At 42.0% G+C, this 15,456-nt stretch overlaps 3 protein-coding genes across 4 annotated transcripts in view; 1 reads left to right on the forward strand and 2 right to left on the reverse strand.

Annotated features, from left to right (window-relative positions):
* The window catches only part of ksr2 (kinase suppressor of ras 2), a 76,934-nt gene extending 75,217 nt beyond the window's left edge, over positions 1-1,717 (reverse strand). For both annotated transcript variants that reach the window (XM_046385535.1, XM_046385534.1), the window contains exon 1: positions 778-1,717. In XM_046385535.1, the coding sequence (XP_046241491.1) occupies positions 778-951 (174 nt within the window). In that variant the 5' untranslated portion in view covers positions 952-1,717. The remainder of the gene's footprint in view (positions 1-777) is intronic.
* A 2,323-nt stretch (positions 1,718-4,040) lies between these two features.
* Positions 4,041-9,129, forward strand: rfc5 (replication factor C (activator 1) 5). The gene is made up of 11 exons (XM_046385539.1): positions 4,041-4,210; positions 4,835-4,899; positions 5,250-5,386; positions 5,510-5,589; positions 5,719-5,792; positions 6,660-6,819; positions 7,050-7,131; positions 7,281-7,410; positions 7,580-7,657; positions 7,988-8,042; positions 8,435-9,129. The coding sequence occupies exons 1-11, from the start codon at positions 4,164-4,166 to the stop codon at positions 8,532-8,534; spliced, it is 1,008 nt and encodes a 335-aa protein (XP_046241495.1). The 5' UTR covers positions 4,041-4,163; the 3' UTR covers positions 8,535-9,129.
* Positions 9,093-15,438, reverse strand: wsb2 (WD repeat and SOCS box containing 2). The gene is made up of 9 exons (XM_046385538.1): positions 15,049-15,438; positions 14,682-14,850; positions 13,401-13,603; positions 13,180-13,311; positions 11,909-12,009; positions 10,878-11,074; positions 10,547-10,636; positions 10,344-10,460; positions 9,093-9,699 (listed from the first exon to the last, which is right to left on the reverse strand). The coding sequence occupies exons 1-9, from the start codon at positions 15,086-15,088 to the stop codon at positions 9,486-9,488; spliced, it is 1,263 nt and encodes a 420-aa protein (XP_046241494.1). The 5' UTR covers positions 15,089-15,438; the 3' UTR covers positions 9,093-9,485.
* Between the last annotated feature and the right edge of the window lie 18 nt (positions 15,439-15,456).

Below are 15,456 nucleotides of genomic sequence, written 5' to 3' on the forward strand. Positions count from 1 at the left end.
GTGAGTTTATGGCCACTTTCATCACACTTAATGGTATTTGTTTTAAACTCTTCAGGCATCACCATAACATTCTCACAGGCCCTTAATGCTGTACTTTGTCTGCGCTGCTCAATAGTGAGTTTTCAGTGACCTTATCGCACTTTATGGCATTTTTTATGTCCCATAACATCCTCTCACCAGTGAGGAGGGGACTGTTTGTTGGACTGGTTTAAGTGGTCTCCAAACGGGCAGTCTTGTACTGTCAAACACAAACACCAGGATATTATGGCCATTACGTAAGGCAATTTACCGAATACCTCACGGGCCAATTAAAAGGATAACGATATTTTGTAACAATTTCCGTAATCTGCTCGCCTTGCATAACAACGGGGCCTGGGTGCGCTACGAGGACAGATGCGCAGGCTGGCATATTGGTAATGGACTGTAAACAAGGGCTGCCTATAGGCCTCGGCTGCCTCAGATATTATTCTGATGGAGAAGAGCCACCTTCTCTGCCCGCCACCTGCAGAATGCGCAAGTCTACAACAGCCCACTGCAGCCCCGTAGCCTCTTGATTTATTGCACTGCACAACACAGACAGCGATGGGCTTAAACCTTTGCACGTGTGCAATGGCAACAAAGACAACTGAAAACCATTTTTTTTTTCGTGGAGAAGGCACTGAAAAATATGCATATTGGGCGAGAAGCAAATAACAAACGGTGACAGCCCTCCGTATTGATTCAGATGAAGGTGCACAGCAGAGATTCAGTCATTCATTCCGCTCAGATGGTGCTTACCTCCAGCGTTCGTATCTCTTTTTGTGTCAAGTCGTTGGATGTGGCACATTTGGTCCGTAAACCCTCCAAACTAGAAATGCTTATGTCTATCATATTTTGCACCAACTCGCACTGCTGCAAGGCTTTCTGCAAACTAAGATGCTGCTCCTCGCTTTTTGTCATCTCCTCGTTCATAGTTTAGCGAGCAGTGGTCGTTATTTTCTCGTTGCGATTTCGAAAAAAAAATAATAATAATAAAGATAAAAAAGAACAACAACAAAAAATGAGAAGAAGAATGATAATTCAAAAAAGAAACGTGGAGAATCCCACGGAACACAGCAACCTGCAAAACGCCATGAAATGAGATGTTGTAGGTTTACAGACGGGCTTTGAGCCGTGAGAGAGTCGACTCCATTGCAACAACAGACCTCGTAGTTCCTGCTGTTTCATCAAGGTGTCTCTGGTTGTAGGCTAAATCAAACACAATATGAAGATACCGAACGGGACTACACGGTTTGCCACAGCATCCATTGGGTGCCCCTTCGTTTCAAATGGATGAAAAAAAAAAAGAAAAAAAAAAGACAAGCAAGCGGACGTGTCGTTAGGAAAAGCCCGGTGGTTTTAAAGGTGCTGATGTGAGGACTGGATGCAGGTACTCCCTGTCTCCCTTGGCAGCAGCTGCATCCCGGTTCGTTCCCACCACACCGACATGTTTCCTGTCAATCAAACCCACAGCAACAGCATCGCATCGCCCAGGCACCGCCGTGAGGGGCCGCTCTCGCGAGATTCGGGCTGAGCGCAGTGGGCTCGCTGCCTCAACCCAGTCTGCAGGCCCGAGTGAGGAGGAGAAAGACTGACGCTTTTCACATGTTCTGGAGAAAAAATAAATAATGTTCCTTTATCGTCATTTTTTACACACACTCAGATGTGTAGATGCGTGCTGCCTACACGCACGCCTACACTCACCGAGCCTATACTGTTTCTATACTTGAGGTTTTCAAAAGTCATATAAAATCACTATAGTGATTTTTTTTTTTTTGACAAAAGAAATGCACATTTAAACTTTGAAAATATCATCACAGTTGTAATGTCTGGTCTTTTAGAAACATTTGTGGGATTGTTTCTGATGTCGCTCAAGTGGCCTCCTCTACCTCACGACAGTTTTGAAGTAAAACTGCACTTTACTTGAGGATTAAGATTTTTTTCTAGTAGCTTTTTGCTCCGCTACAGTTATTCAATAAATTGCATAAACATATTCAGATTAGAATCCAAAATATAATCAACTTGCACATTATCATGTGTTATTACAGATTAACATAATATAAACATTTACTGAGCCCTGTTGAAAATTCCCAAACAACCCATTACTGGATAAAGTACTTAAAAGTGGCTCAACCACAGCAACAGCAACATTAATCATTGAGGTTCTTTGGGCTGTATACATTAATGCATTAATAATTTTAATCCAGTAATAAAATATGATATGCATTATTCTGAAATGAACCATTCTGCAGTACTTTTTAATATTCGTGGCCTATACTTTTAAATTTATATGTTTAAAATTTTGAATGCAGGATATTTACTTTCAGTCTTTCTCTACTGATATTTTTTCTGTTACTATTTTACTTCCGTAAAAGATCAGAGTACTTTTCTGCCACTGCTTTGTGGTGACTGCTGCAGTAGCTGACTGTGTTTTGTTGAGCGCCTTGTCTCTGTTCTTATGTCTTCTTCTGTACTCAAGCCTCATTTGCACTTTATCTCAATTAGGGTATCAGTTTTTCTTTATTTTAGATAGATAGACAGATATCCTTTATTAATTCCAGCCTGGGAAATTTCACAATTGCAGCAGCCATGTACATTCACTCCACATATATGCGACATGAAATATATAAAAAAAGATATTTGTGAATAATAAAAGGGAAATATATAACATATCTACTGAAAAATAAAGTTAAGTATTCTAAAAGTGGTGGAGAGGGTAATCCTGGCTATTCTTGATTGATAGCAGTTTGTTCAGTGTCCTCCTCTCCACCACCTCCACATCCTTACCAATGATGCACAGGAGCTGTGAGGCTGTTCCCTTCCTCCTGAAATCAATCACTATCTCTTTGGTTTTTTTTTCCACATTAAGCAGCAGATGATTTCTTCCAGCCCGCTCCACAAATCTGTCCACCAGCCCTCTGTACTCCTCCTCCTGTCCACCCCTTACACACCCCACAACTGCAGAGTAATCAGAAAACTTCTGTAAGTGTATAAGGTGAACAAGAATGGGGAAAGCACAGTGTGTACCCTGTGGGGCTCCTACCTCACCCACCACCACATCATACAGGACACGGTCCAGTCGCACGAACTGTGGCCTGTCTGTCAGGTAGCCAGTTATTCAGGAGACAGTGGATGCACCGCAGCTTCTCACCCAGTAGCAGAAGCTGGATGACGTTGAAGGCACTGGAGAAATCAAAGAATGTGATTCTCACTGTGCCACCACCACCATCCAGGTGTGAGTGAGCCTGTTGCAGCATCCACCTCCAGACTCAGCTGGTAGGCAAACTGTAAGGGGTCAAGATACATGTTCGCCTGCTGCGTCAGGTGGGCCAACACCAACTTCTTCAGCACCTTCATCACATGTGATGCTAGGGCAACTGGATGGTAATCACTGAGGCCAGATGACTTGGTACAGGAACCAGGGAGGACGTCTTCCAGAGAAGCAGCACCCTCTCCAGGCTGAGGCTCAGGTTGAAGAGATGTTGGAGAATAGAAGACAGCTGGCTGGCACAGGCTCTCAGGATCCTGGAGCTGATGCCATCAGCTGCCGGAGCACTGGAGGCAGAAGGGAGGTGTGAGGTGCCAGGGGAGGGGTAGAGACAGGAGAAGTCTGAGAGCTAAACCTGTTGAAGAAGATGTTGAACTCTTTCCTTGCTGCCTTCAGACAGCCTGACTCTCTCCCCACACCCTGTGATCTCCTTCATTCCTGACCACACCTCCCTCATGCTGTTCTGCTTTTCAGACTTTTTCATTGTTGAATCAATTGACAACTGATTTACCATACCAGTAATGGAAGCACTGGGTCCAAGCCAGCTAAAAACATGGGTCGGTAGCGTTATGTCAGTTATGTGCATGCACTGTAAATGCTTTGTCAATGGAAAAATGTTTAAAATTCTTTTTTTTTTCCTAACTGTAAGTTCGCAAGTTTCATGCCACACACTTTTTTACAGCGGGCATCCATGTCACTGATAGCCCGCCCACATGACCTGACGAAATGATCTGATTGGTTGTACGCGGTGACGGGGACGCACGCTTTGTAGTAGAACGCGGCAAACACAGCCAGCCGCTGCAAACGTAGAGTGGAGGTAAATGAAGCTCTGAAAGTATTAGCCCAGTTTGGAGCTAAATTCACAGTTGAAGAACACATGGCTTCTACGAATAAAGCGCCGGTACAGAATAGAAATTTACCATGGTGAGTCAAAAGTCATTGTTTATTACAGATATGTTAGAATCGTAGGCGCTAACTAGCTAAACTTCCTGCTCTGGAGTCAAGCTAGCAGCTAGCCGTATTTTGTCTATAGTCTTAGCTAGCTTTTCTGGCAACTACAGATACAGTTAGGTGCTCATCACAGTTGTAAGACAATTAGCGTTATCAAATCAATTAATTAAATAAAGACATGTCGACTTCTCTAGTAGCTGCCGTTAGTTAATGCATCAAGATCTCATTGTTTATACTGTTTCATTAGAAGTGCTGCAGTCTCTTCAGATTATAGCATTAACATTTGTCTGACATATTGGTGCATGGTGCAAAATATAGTTTCCGAATTGTCAACTGGAAGTCTTCAACGGTAGTAAAAGTTTATTGCATATACACAAAATTATGACTAAGATGTTTTAATATGGGCAGATTTTTATTTAGTTCGTTCTTTAGGTACTTTATAGGGTTAACAAGCTGCTAATATTACTTTGAGTTACTTGTACAAATTGAATATGTGCTGCACTTGACTACTACTTGGAGTAACTATTCCGAGCACGCAAGTATTATTGTAATTGTTATTGATACTGATGGACAATATGTTTCTGCTCCTCATTCCAGGGTAGAAAAATACAGGCCACAGAAACTTGATGATCTGATCTCGCACAAAGATATTCTAAGCACCAGTAAGTGGACAGTCAGAATAAATACATATAATCCTCATGCGTAAAACAACAACAGGGTTCATCAGTAACATTAATAATACACCTGTTTTCGCATTTATTTTCATATTTTATTACCTGAACCATGAGATTGTACTTAAATATGAATTGAATTCTTATGAACCTGTGTAAGGATAGCTTTGTCTGCTGTCTGCCAGTGTGGCAGACAATTTGTTGTTGTGCTGTGAATCTTAATAATTAATGAGGTCTTTTCCTCCTGTTTTAAATTGGTAACACCCTTCAAAAGGATAACATCATGGTCTGACTGTTGATTTTGTTTCCTCATTATTACAACACTTTTTCTGTCTCTTCAGTCCAGAGGTTTATTAATGAGGACAAGCTTCCCCATCTCTTGTTCTATGGCCCCCCTGGAACAGGGAAAACCTCCACCATCCTCGCCTGTGCCCGGCAGCTGTACAAGGACAAAGAGTTCAACTCAATGGTGTTGGAGGTACACTACAACTCCCCATTACAAGCTCTTGGTTTACGATGTGAGGGCTTCCACTTCTGACTTCTTTCTGGATGAGACCTTGTGGCTCTTTTTATTTGATATTTGACTAATTTTGTTTTGCAGCTAAATGCATCTGATGACAGAGGTATTGATGTTGTACGAGGTCCCATTCTGAGTTTTGCCAGCACCAGGACCATCTTCAAGTAAGACAAAAAACATCCTGCCTTCTATTAATATATATATATATATATATATGCATATATATATAAACCATAAGTGCAAGAGGAATTACTTAAACTTCTGCCTTTTTGGTCCTTCCTCTTGTCCTCTAGGAAGGGCTTCAAGTTGGTGATACTGGACGAAGCTGATGCCATGACCCAGGATGCCCAAAATGCATTGCGGCGAGGTAAAGCCATCTGTTCAGCCAGGCGTCGCCCACTGTGAGCCACACGGCTCACTGAGCAGCCAGACAATCTGGCTGCTGCTGAATTACATGCTGTCTGCTTGTGTACCCTGATATTCGTTTTGAACCAATACCTATCTGAAGATCCATCTATTGATTGGATTAAACTGGAACATTTTGTCTTTGAGAAATTCATTCAACCTCTGTTTTTCCTGTAACATAAGCTTGTGTGATCGTGTAGTGTGGATTTCACTGTTAATAGCAGTGTTGCAGATAAGTGGGAGCGTGAATTTAAAAGAAAGTGTATTGTGCTTTCAGCAAGTGCAGTCGTATAACCTAGTGTTTGAATTCAGATACTCAAGGGGTCGAGGTCACATCATTTTTGTGCAGTTGTTTCAAATTTAGTAAAAGCTGCAACTTATCAAAGAATGTCAAAAGTGAAATATGGATAATCAACCACTGAAATGGATTTTATAAGTGAAATTTATTATGGCTACTTTGTGATAGGTTTATCAGCTTCACTTAAGCTTAGGGTTTTTTTTTTCCTCTTTTATTAATGACCATTGTGTTCTATTGCTGTCAGCTCAGGATAAAATACATAAACATTTACAATAATATGCAGTTTCTTAGTGTTGTAACAGCAGAAAATTCAAAGTGCTTCAAGTCTGGATATTCGCAACAAGAATTCAGAACCATTTTTACTGGCTTTAGGGTCTCTCCAGCAGCTAGATAAAGAAATTTTAAAAGCAAATTGTGTGAGAGCACTTTGGAAAGACTGAGACTTGTCAGAGCTACGTTTTGCTTTAGGGTCCTTTAGATTCAGTATTCGCTGATTTTTATTTCTTCTCTCTCTCTTCCTCTGTGTCTCAGTGATTGAAAAATTTACAGAAAACACACGATTCTGTATCATCTGTAACTACTTGTCCAAGATCATCCCGGCCCTGCAGTCTCGCTGCACCAGGTTTCGCTTCGGCCCGCTCTCCCCGGACCAGATGATCCCTCGACTGGAGCACGTAATCCAGCAGGAGAGGTGGGTGTGAGGGAAAGAGAAGGGGGATGTGTCAGTGTTGTAATTTTCTTTTTTCTTTCTTGGCCACCTACTTTTAAAACAGTGTGAGGTAGACGGGACGTTAAGAAGCTGTGTGAAATCAAGAAAAGAAGCTTAAATCTGAGTCCGTTATGTCAGTACCAGTAGTGTGAAATCTAAGTCACATGTTTAGTCTCAAACTGATGTGTGTTGGTGAATCTTTTTTGTGACAGCATTGACATAACTCCAGATGGAATGAAGGCCATCGTGACCTTATCATCAGGTGATATGAGAAGATCGCTCAACATACTGCAGGTGTGACTAAAAGCTCTTCCTGATCGTTGTGCCTTGTGTTTCAGTTCATACAGCTAAAAGAAAACAAAAGGGTTGCATTTGTTATTATACAGTCTCTCATCATCACAGGAGGGTAAACTCTACTAACTGTATTCCACCTGTGATTTCAGAGCACCAGCATGGCGTATGGTAAGGTCACAGAGGACACAGTGTACACCTGCACAGGTCACCCCCTCCGCTCAGATATAGCCAACATCCTCGACTGGTCCCTCAACAAAGACTTCACGACGGCGTACAAGCGTATCCTTCACCTTGTCTTGCCAGATAATTCACCCAGGAAGCTTTAATGTGGAGTAATCGGCCTATATTCACGCTCCATTTTACCTACAAGTGGTTTTTTATCATCTTGTGAAGCCACTAACACCAGTTCAGATTGTGTTCATGCAGCTCCTTAACACCTCCCTCACAGAAATCCTCCAGCTCAAGACTTTGAAGGGTTTGGCCCTGCATGATATTCTCACTGAAGTTCATCTGCTCATACACAGAGGTAAGGCCACTGCAGTTGGTGGCTTTAAAAAAATAAAGAGATTCAATTAGCAGTTTCTCTAAAGGGAATGAAAATATTTTGTTCTAATCAGGTTTTATGTTGTTGATGTGTTAACAAATGTGAAACAGGAGTTAACACAATTGCCTGAGCTGTGGTTGGTATAGTGTGTAAATCCCATTGCTCTCAAAGGAGGGCTCAGGTATTTAATATTTCTCCATTTAGATGCATTTTTTACTCCTCGGGCTGTATAACTGACTGTTGATCTTTTTGCAACTTCAACTTTGAGTTGTTTGATATTTGATAACTTTATTTTTTTTCCCCCATTTTAAGTGGACTTTCCCCCAGCTATTCGGATTGGTCTGCTCATCAAGTTGGCGGATATTGAGTAAGTGGGATTACACTCATTGCATCTCATGAATAGATTAGAAACCTGTTTGTCATTATACGTAATGTCCAATGAAATTTGGTTGGCTCACCCTGGTGTGCTCATCACATTTACACAGACAACATTCACCATTCACAATGCAACATTTGTCTTCACACAAGAAGCATGGAATAATGTATAAATAGATAAATATATCTAGATATGTAGACATATATTGCACTGTTGGGATAAAACAAATATTGTCAGAATAGATATCTGACCTGATCAATGTGTGTGGGGAATACTAACAGAAAGGAAAAGCTTACATGACATACAACTAACACAAAATAACACGTTAATGGGGAAAAAAGGCATCTAGTGGCTTTTGGACTTATCATGTGTCATCCTTTCAGACACAGGCTCGCCTCAGGAACCGATGAGAAGATCCAGCTGAGCTCCATGGTTGCAGCTTTTCAGGCAGTGAGAGACCTCGTGGTCAGCGAGGCGTCGTAGGTGCAGTAGCCACCTAAGACCACCGCGAGGTTCTTTCTTGAATGCAAACTGCTGGTGGAGAGAAACCTCTTTTCCCCATTCCTTGGTGACTACCATCACTTCTGTTTGATGTAATTGTGCTTTCACCACAGTTAGAGCATATCTGCATCCAGAATTCAGGCGCTATTTCTACGTATTATTCTCCTACAACAGAAATTGGTCTTCCATTTCCTACTCTGCCATCCTGCTGCCTTGGTTAACATAACAACAGATGCCCTCAAGTGTCCACCACTGCTCCATGGAGTTGCTGCACAGTGCAGACACAGATGCTCACAGCTATCTGAGTCACTCACATCTGCATATAAACTGAGCAAAATGGTAGGCAGTTGTTTGTAATTCTAGTACCAAAAAGATCTCTCCTTTGGGGACTTTAAATATGGACTTGGAAAAGTGTAAGCAGTGCAGGACCAACTTATGGTCACCAGTTTATGCATGTAGACTATACAGTGGGGTGTTACCATGTTGTAACGTTACAAATACACCACATGAAACTGTAAGAATACATCTTGGACACGTACATGTGTTTGAATCTGTTTAATAAAACTATTTCCTTTAAGTCCAGTTTCTGTAGTCAGCAAGTGCTAATACAGCAGTTGTGCATGTGCTGTTTTGTGATAAACACAGAAATTAGAAATACATTTACATGTGATATTTACACAATAAATTAAGAGTATAAAATTATCATATTCAGTTTAAGCATGTGAATGAGTTTATGCATTATCTTCCAGTAGTGCAAATAAAAAAAATCTTTCGGAATGTTGCATCTAAGGCCGATTACAGTAAGAGACGCTTACTGTACTAAATCAAGCTGTGAAAGCATCTCAACCAGCCAATATTTTTTTTTCTTTAATGAGAGTGCATAACAATCACTCACTGTAAATGTCAGTAGTTGCATTGTGTTAGCATTCCTATTTAGCTTTCCCACTCCTCTTCAACTGAGGAGCAGCAGGTCTTGAGACGGTTGGGGATGTTTCTGTAGGTGAGGTACTCGAGGATCCTCTTGGGGAGGGGCAGCGGCTCCATCTGGTGTGTGGAGACCGAGTGGCGCAGGATGGACCGGCACAGGTGGGACAGACTGGGCACCGTCCCGGGAGCCTTCCAGAACCTCACGTGGCCGTCTCTGGTTCTGTCACAGGAGGGTGTGGTTGGTGTTAGAGTTGGATTTGTGCACTATGACTTAAACATTCAAACTAGAACAGGATGCGTGGCTGCTGAAAATTATAAGTAGAAACACTGAAGACAGGTTACAGTGCTAACTATTTTGCACTGTTGAGTATTTGAGCTACTGTAAATGATGAAAGCTGAACTGAAATTTCACTTGGACAGAAAAACAAAACACAAGTGCATGAATATGAAACACCACACTGCACATTTGTGTACTGGCAGGACATTTACGTGGGTTGTGTATGTTCTGTCGTTCAAGAGATTCACTTAGCAATCATATGAAACTGAAAAAGCTGTAAATTCTGACATTTGTGAAGCAGGAACCAACAAATTTAAACTGATTAATTAATAAAACTGATAAAGTCATGTATCTGAATTTTCAGTTGGCTGTTGAGCAATTAAGTGATTTTGACTCTATCATTATGCTTTGGCTAAACAAGAAAGAAAAAAGTTTGGAGCCAGCAGGGAAGTGGGTTAAGAAATTCTTTTTCTTTTTGAATTTGAGTCCGTGTTAAACTCCATTCTGAAAGCTGTGAATCCTCACTCAACCACCTCATTCCTCCCTTCAAATTTACAAGCAGAACATAAGACTTGGTGGACTTTTACCCCGTGGCGACCACTCCCCCTTGTGGATGATAGCTGCAGCAGAGTCCATTAGAGTCTCTGTCCACTTTGGTCTGCATCGTCATCCCTTTCTTTCCTGGCTCCCAGATCTGAAGAGCTCTGAAAACACGACACATCCGTCTGAAAACTGCTCTGTACGGAAACACATTTACGTGATGATGAGCTGCAACTGCGTAACTACTCACCTGTCGTCAGTCACGATCGCCAAATACAAACCGTTGGGGGAGAACTGTATCGCTGAAATTTGGTTTTGCCCGTAATCTTCAAAGTAGTCACTGTGGATAAAAGAAAGATGGTAGAGTAGGATGCACCTCCCTGGTGAACACAGAATGAAAAATAAAAATACCTACACTACTAGAGATGCTGTTTATTGTCTTTATGTGTCAGTAAAGTGTAGTCTAAGATGCCCTTGACCCCAGGGTGACGGGTCGCTTTGTGAGCCTCAGGAGTACACAGGGCTTTCACTTACAGCACCACATATTCAGTGCATTTTGAAAGTGCAACGTGTAAACCTACACCAGCGTGGCCAGCTTCTCTGCAGTGTACGGGTCCCACAGGTCGATCCACCAGCTGGAGCCGCTGAAGGCTGCGGTGGCGAGCAGCGCCCCGTCAGGAGAGAAGTCGCAGGAAGACAGGAGGTACAAGGTCTTGCGGGTCCCTCCGGTCAGGTTTCTTATGAATGTATACGACCGCAGACTCCACAGACACACCATCTGATGAACATATAACCATGAAGGCTTAATGAGTCACCCTATACCTTAATTTGGAATAATACATGTAGGTTTAATTAAGACTTAAAATTATTCTCAGTGAATCCCATCAGCACAGGCTGGGACATTCAAACCCGTTTAAACTGTGGTTGGGATCTTAGAGTCTCTTATTACACAATGTTAGGCTGCTTACTTTCCTTTGCAAATAATGTGATGAATTAGCACGTTGACACGAGTTAAGATAAGCTCCCTCGTGCTCCAAAAGTCTCCAAACAAAGAGAACAAGCTGCTAAACTTTCTGACAGTCTTACAGCTTAATACAGGAGCAGATGAAGACAACCAGATCACTGCATACTGGGAGGCAACTGACAAACAAGCAAACTCTGCTCTCAAAAGCTAGATGTGATGTAGTTAAAGCCATTCGGACATTCAGGTTCATCCTTGTCAGCACACACATGTAAATGTTAATGCAAAACTATTAACCAACAAAACAAAATGCTGCAGTAATCATCAGAAAAACAGGCATGTGACGGGAATGTTTGCACAGGTAAAACAGCAGGGGGAATCTTTAAGAGAAACAAAAAAAAAAGGTAATCATCATTCCAGTGTCTTTGAACAATATTGCCTTTTCCGCACGGTTATGGTTACTGGTGAAAAATGTCATTAAATTCAAAGATTTGATATTGAAAAACTGACAAACTCCACATGAAAATCTAGATTAAAATCCACTGAGGAGGATGTAAGGGAGGTTAAGTTCTGACACAAAGGTTTGAACAAGCACTGCAGAATACAGTACAATAACACAACTTTATGTGTTTTTACAATAATGGAACTCACTCTGTCAAACCTGCCGACAGATGCGATCATGCTGCAGTCAGATGATACGCTGCAGCAGCTGATCCAGTCCTTATGGCCAGACAGCACCTGCACCCTCTTACCTGCAACAGACAGAAAACTATCTAGTTGACATCCACAATCTACTTTTCAGGCAAACAACAGAGATGGCGGTATTTAACGTCCCCTCGCTTTTGAATCCAGATTTCACATCACTTTGCATTACATGAATATACGACACAGAATGACACAGCAAACGAGACAGCCATGCTGACTGGACGAATCACTTCACATGGCTCTGTAGTCTACTGGGCCTTTCAAAATTAAGAAAAAAAAAAACAACTACAAGTTGGTTCACGTATCATGTTGGCAGTTTGAAAGATCGTGACATTTTCTGGCCGGATCTTCTAGCTAAAACTGAACTGAATGAGACAGACTACACAAGCATCACTGGATGCAAGAAAGTGATTCATTGGCACATATGAAGAGTGCAGCCACTGCTTTCAGTGTCAATACACTGTGAAATGCAGTTTTCACCAAGAATGTTCAAGGATGCTCTGATATTTGACAATTCAGCCTGCTGCTGCTGCTGCTGCTGAAAAGCCTCTCACATTGTCTGCAAACTAAAAGCTAAACACAAATACTGTGGAAACATAACATAACAGCTCTATGAAAGATCATTGCTGAAGAGCTGTTAGATGCAGCTGGTAGCTGTGGACAAAGCAAAATGATACGCTTCACAGATGTTGCACGTAAACAAGATTTCTTTTCAACTGCTTGACTGATAACAAATGTTAAAAACTGTTAAAAACTGTTAAAAACCGTTAAAAACGTCTCCCGATATTTAACGCTGTTGGTCATCGTCCCTCAGTCTCAGGAAAGTTTCAAAGCCGTGAGCCGATTCTCATACCTTATTGGAATCGAATCAAGCTCGAAATGCTGGAAATCAATCTAAACAAATGCATGATATTCATGAGGGATGGACTACAGTCTACAAAACATGCATCTAATCAACTAAAAACAGACAATATCTCATAATGTATTGCCTCTTTTGTAATGTCCTGAACGTGAACACCTGCTGTTTTCCCACACCTATTCACTACTGTACAGTACGTTTTTTATTTAATAAGCAAATACTAGAGTCTTATCAGGGAGGATTGTGAGCACTCAAAACAATGTTATCAGGTGAAAACATTCTGAAAAAGATTTGACCGACTGTCTCAAGGATTTGCTCGTGGTAGCGACTCTGCACTTTACATCAGGTATTAAAATACCTTTCTGGGCCAGGTCCCAAATCCTCAACGTCTTGTCCCGAGAAGATGATATGAGCGTGAGGGTCCCGTTCTGAGGGAAGACCAGGTCCCTCACAACGCCTTCATGTCCATGGAGGTCAAACACAGCATCACCTGAAAACACACGCACAAAAAAGATGTTAAAAATAAGCAGACATACCTGACAACAGCGCAGAGATCATCCTCTCAAGCATAAATCTCACCTGTTAACACGTTCCAGATTTTGATCACCCCGTTCTCCAAGCCTGTGGCCAGAAGCAAGGTGCTGTTCCCTTTTGGCGGCGTTATAGCTGAGCGGGACCCTGCAGTACATTTTGGTGGTCTGGGTCCAAAGGCGAGGCCCCACACTGGATGACCACAACTGAAGCTCTTGTCTCCTCGGTCGGTCTCTCCATTCTGACTGTCTCTGGTGGCGAGAAGATCACCCAGTGTGAAGATACCTTAAAACAAAACCTCCCACGTAGGAGGTGTGAAGCTGGAGTTGGTGATTATATGATGCTGCCTTTAAGCGCTATTGAAAATGTCATATCGGAATTGCAGGCGAGGTTAATACAACTGGGAAAGTCAGAATTTTCTGATTCCAACATTTTTACTTTTAAAACAAAAGAGCTAATAACACACATTTGATCTGATCCACTGAATATCGCTTCCAAACTGTTTATTTTATGATTTGCTGCTTCACATTACTACAGACTGGATGGTAAAAAGTGTTATTATTAAACCAGCCTAATTGTATCCACATGACGGAGTGCATTGTCCTCCATTAAAGGCTGGCACTGAATGTTGATCAGACTACTCAGCTTGTTGGCTCATTTTTTTTTTTTTTTAAATCACATATTTTCTGCTGATTCAGTAAACATACTTACTTACTTACGTACTTTACTTTCACTTTGAAACACAGAGCGTTCTGGCATATTTTTGACATGAAATTGTGAAACAACCCAGTGAATATAATAAAACATAAAATAGAATAAACTAAAACTAACCTAACGTTATTTGATCCTGCTTCCTTTCACAGCCGCAGAGTTTATTGCTGCACATTTTTATCTGGAAATGTCTTGTTTCTTTCCTAAGTCTGTTTATGTTGCACAGTGGTATTTTTTTAAAAAAAGTCAAGGTTGCCAGGGTAACAGCTGGGTTGCCACATGACTTTGACATGATTTTTGCTGTAGGCCATTTAGCTATATGACTATATGTTTCATTTCTTTGCTTAATATTGAACACTTTTGTTCTCTGTTTAAAAAAAATGGTCCAGAAAATGGCAGTAACGGTACTGGAACCATTTTAATATATTTTTTACGTCTTATTCTAAGGTCATATTTTGATTCTTTATATTAAGTTGTAATCGATCCTGGATAATTAGCCAAGCATAAATTAACTCAATAGAACAATCTCAATGTTCCTCATACTCTTTTAACAGACACTCGAATTTACGTGTGACCCCTGAATGCATCAGCTTAGATTAAATGTAGATGTAAACCTACTCGGAGTCGAGAGGCCAGGCGACCACCCAGACGATCCCGTGTCCCATCGACCAGGCGAACCAGGCTCCGTCCGGTGAGAAGTCCACGCTCCAGGTCTCACATCCAGCCCGACCCTCCAGGGACGGAGGACGCCTGGTCTTCAGCTCCAGAATAAGAGCGGGGTCGGACGCTGGAAGAAGACGGAAAGACAACAATAACTGACAGACCGGTGACAGATTCAGCCTTCGCTGACACTGACGCTGGCAGGAGGTGGGTTTCCCATTTCCTGGCCAGGTTCGTGGCTCGGCCGTGCGTTTCTTCTGGATGTTTCTCCGGAGACCGCTGCCTGGTTACGGAGCGATGACTGCCTCGGGAATGTGTGACTTACATGACGCTTGAAGCTCCGCGTTGTTTTCCGTGGAGCACATCGTTTCCCTGTTCACATTCTCCGCTTTGTCGCTGACTTCCTGAGTGCGTCGTCCCTGTTTGAGGAGACACTCATGACCGAGGACAGCTGCCGTACTGCTGTCATACACCCTTCGCCTTGTGGAAAACGTGCAAGACGCGGAGTGTTCTGCTGATTTCCTGTTCTCTGACTCACTGTGAAGTATTGGCTGCAGCGTCGCCCAACGTAGTCACGTTTTTCTTTCATTACGTAACCCCACTAAGCCATGCCACACCCTCTCGTGAAATTATAATACATGTTAACAAACTATCCCTTTTTTCCCTCACAGCTGGTAACAACAACGCCAACACGTGATTTAATGTTCAGTGACGCGTCCAGTTGATGTCACTA

This window comes from Scatophagus argus, chromosome 4 (genome assembly GCF_020382885.2).
Source record: "Scatophagus argus isolate fScaArg1 chromosome 4, fScaArg1.pri, whole genome shotgun sequence".
Lineage (NCBI taxonomy): Eukaryota > Metazoa > Chordata > Actinopteri > Scatophagidae > Scatophagus > Scatophagus argus.

Excerpts from the sequence above, each read along its gene's own strand:
- rfc5 (XM_046385539.1), top strand. The coding sequence starts at position 4,164 with ATGGCTTCTACGAATAAAGCGCCGGTACAGAATAGAAATTTACCATG. Across the intron at positions 4,900-5,249 it reads CAAAGATATTCTAAGCACCA|TCCAGAGGTTTATTAATGAG; the intron begins GTAAGTGGACAG and ends CTGTCTCTTCAG. Across the intron at positions 8,043-8,434 it reads ATCAAGTTGGCGGATATTGA|ACACAGGCTCGCCTCAGGAA; the intron begins GTAAGTGGGATT and ends TCATCCTTTCAG.
- wsb2 (XM_046385538.1), bottom strand. The coding sequence starts at position 15,088 with ATGTGCTCCACGGAAAACAACGCGGAGCTTCAAGCGTCAT. Across the intron at positions 12,010-13,179 it reads TTGGGACCTGGCCCAGAAAG|GTAAGAGGGTGCAGGTGCTG; the intron begins GTATTTTAATAC and ends TGTCTGTTGCAG. Across the intron at positions 11,075-11,908 it reads CTGTCGGCAGGTTTGACAGA|ATGGTGTGTCTGTGGAGTCT; the intron begins GTGAGTTCCATT and ends TATGTTCATCAG.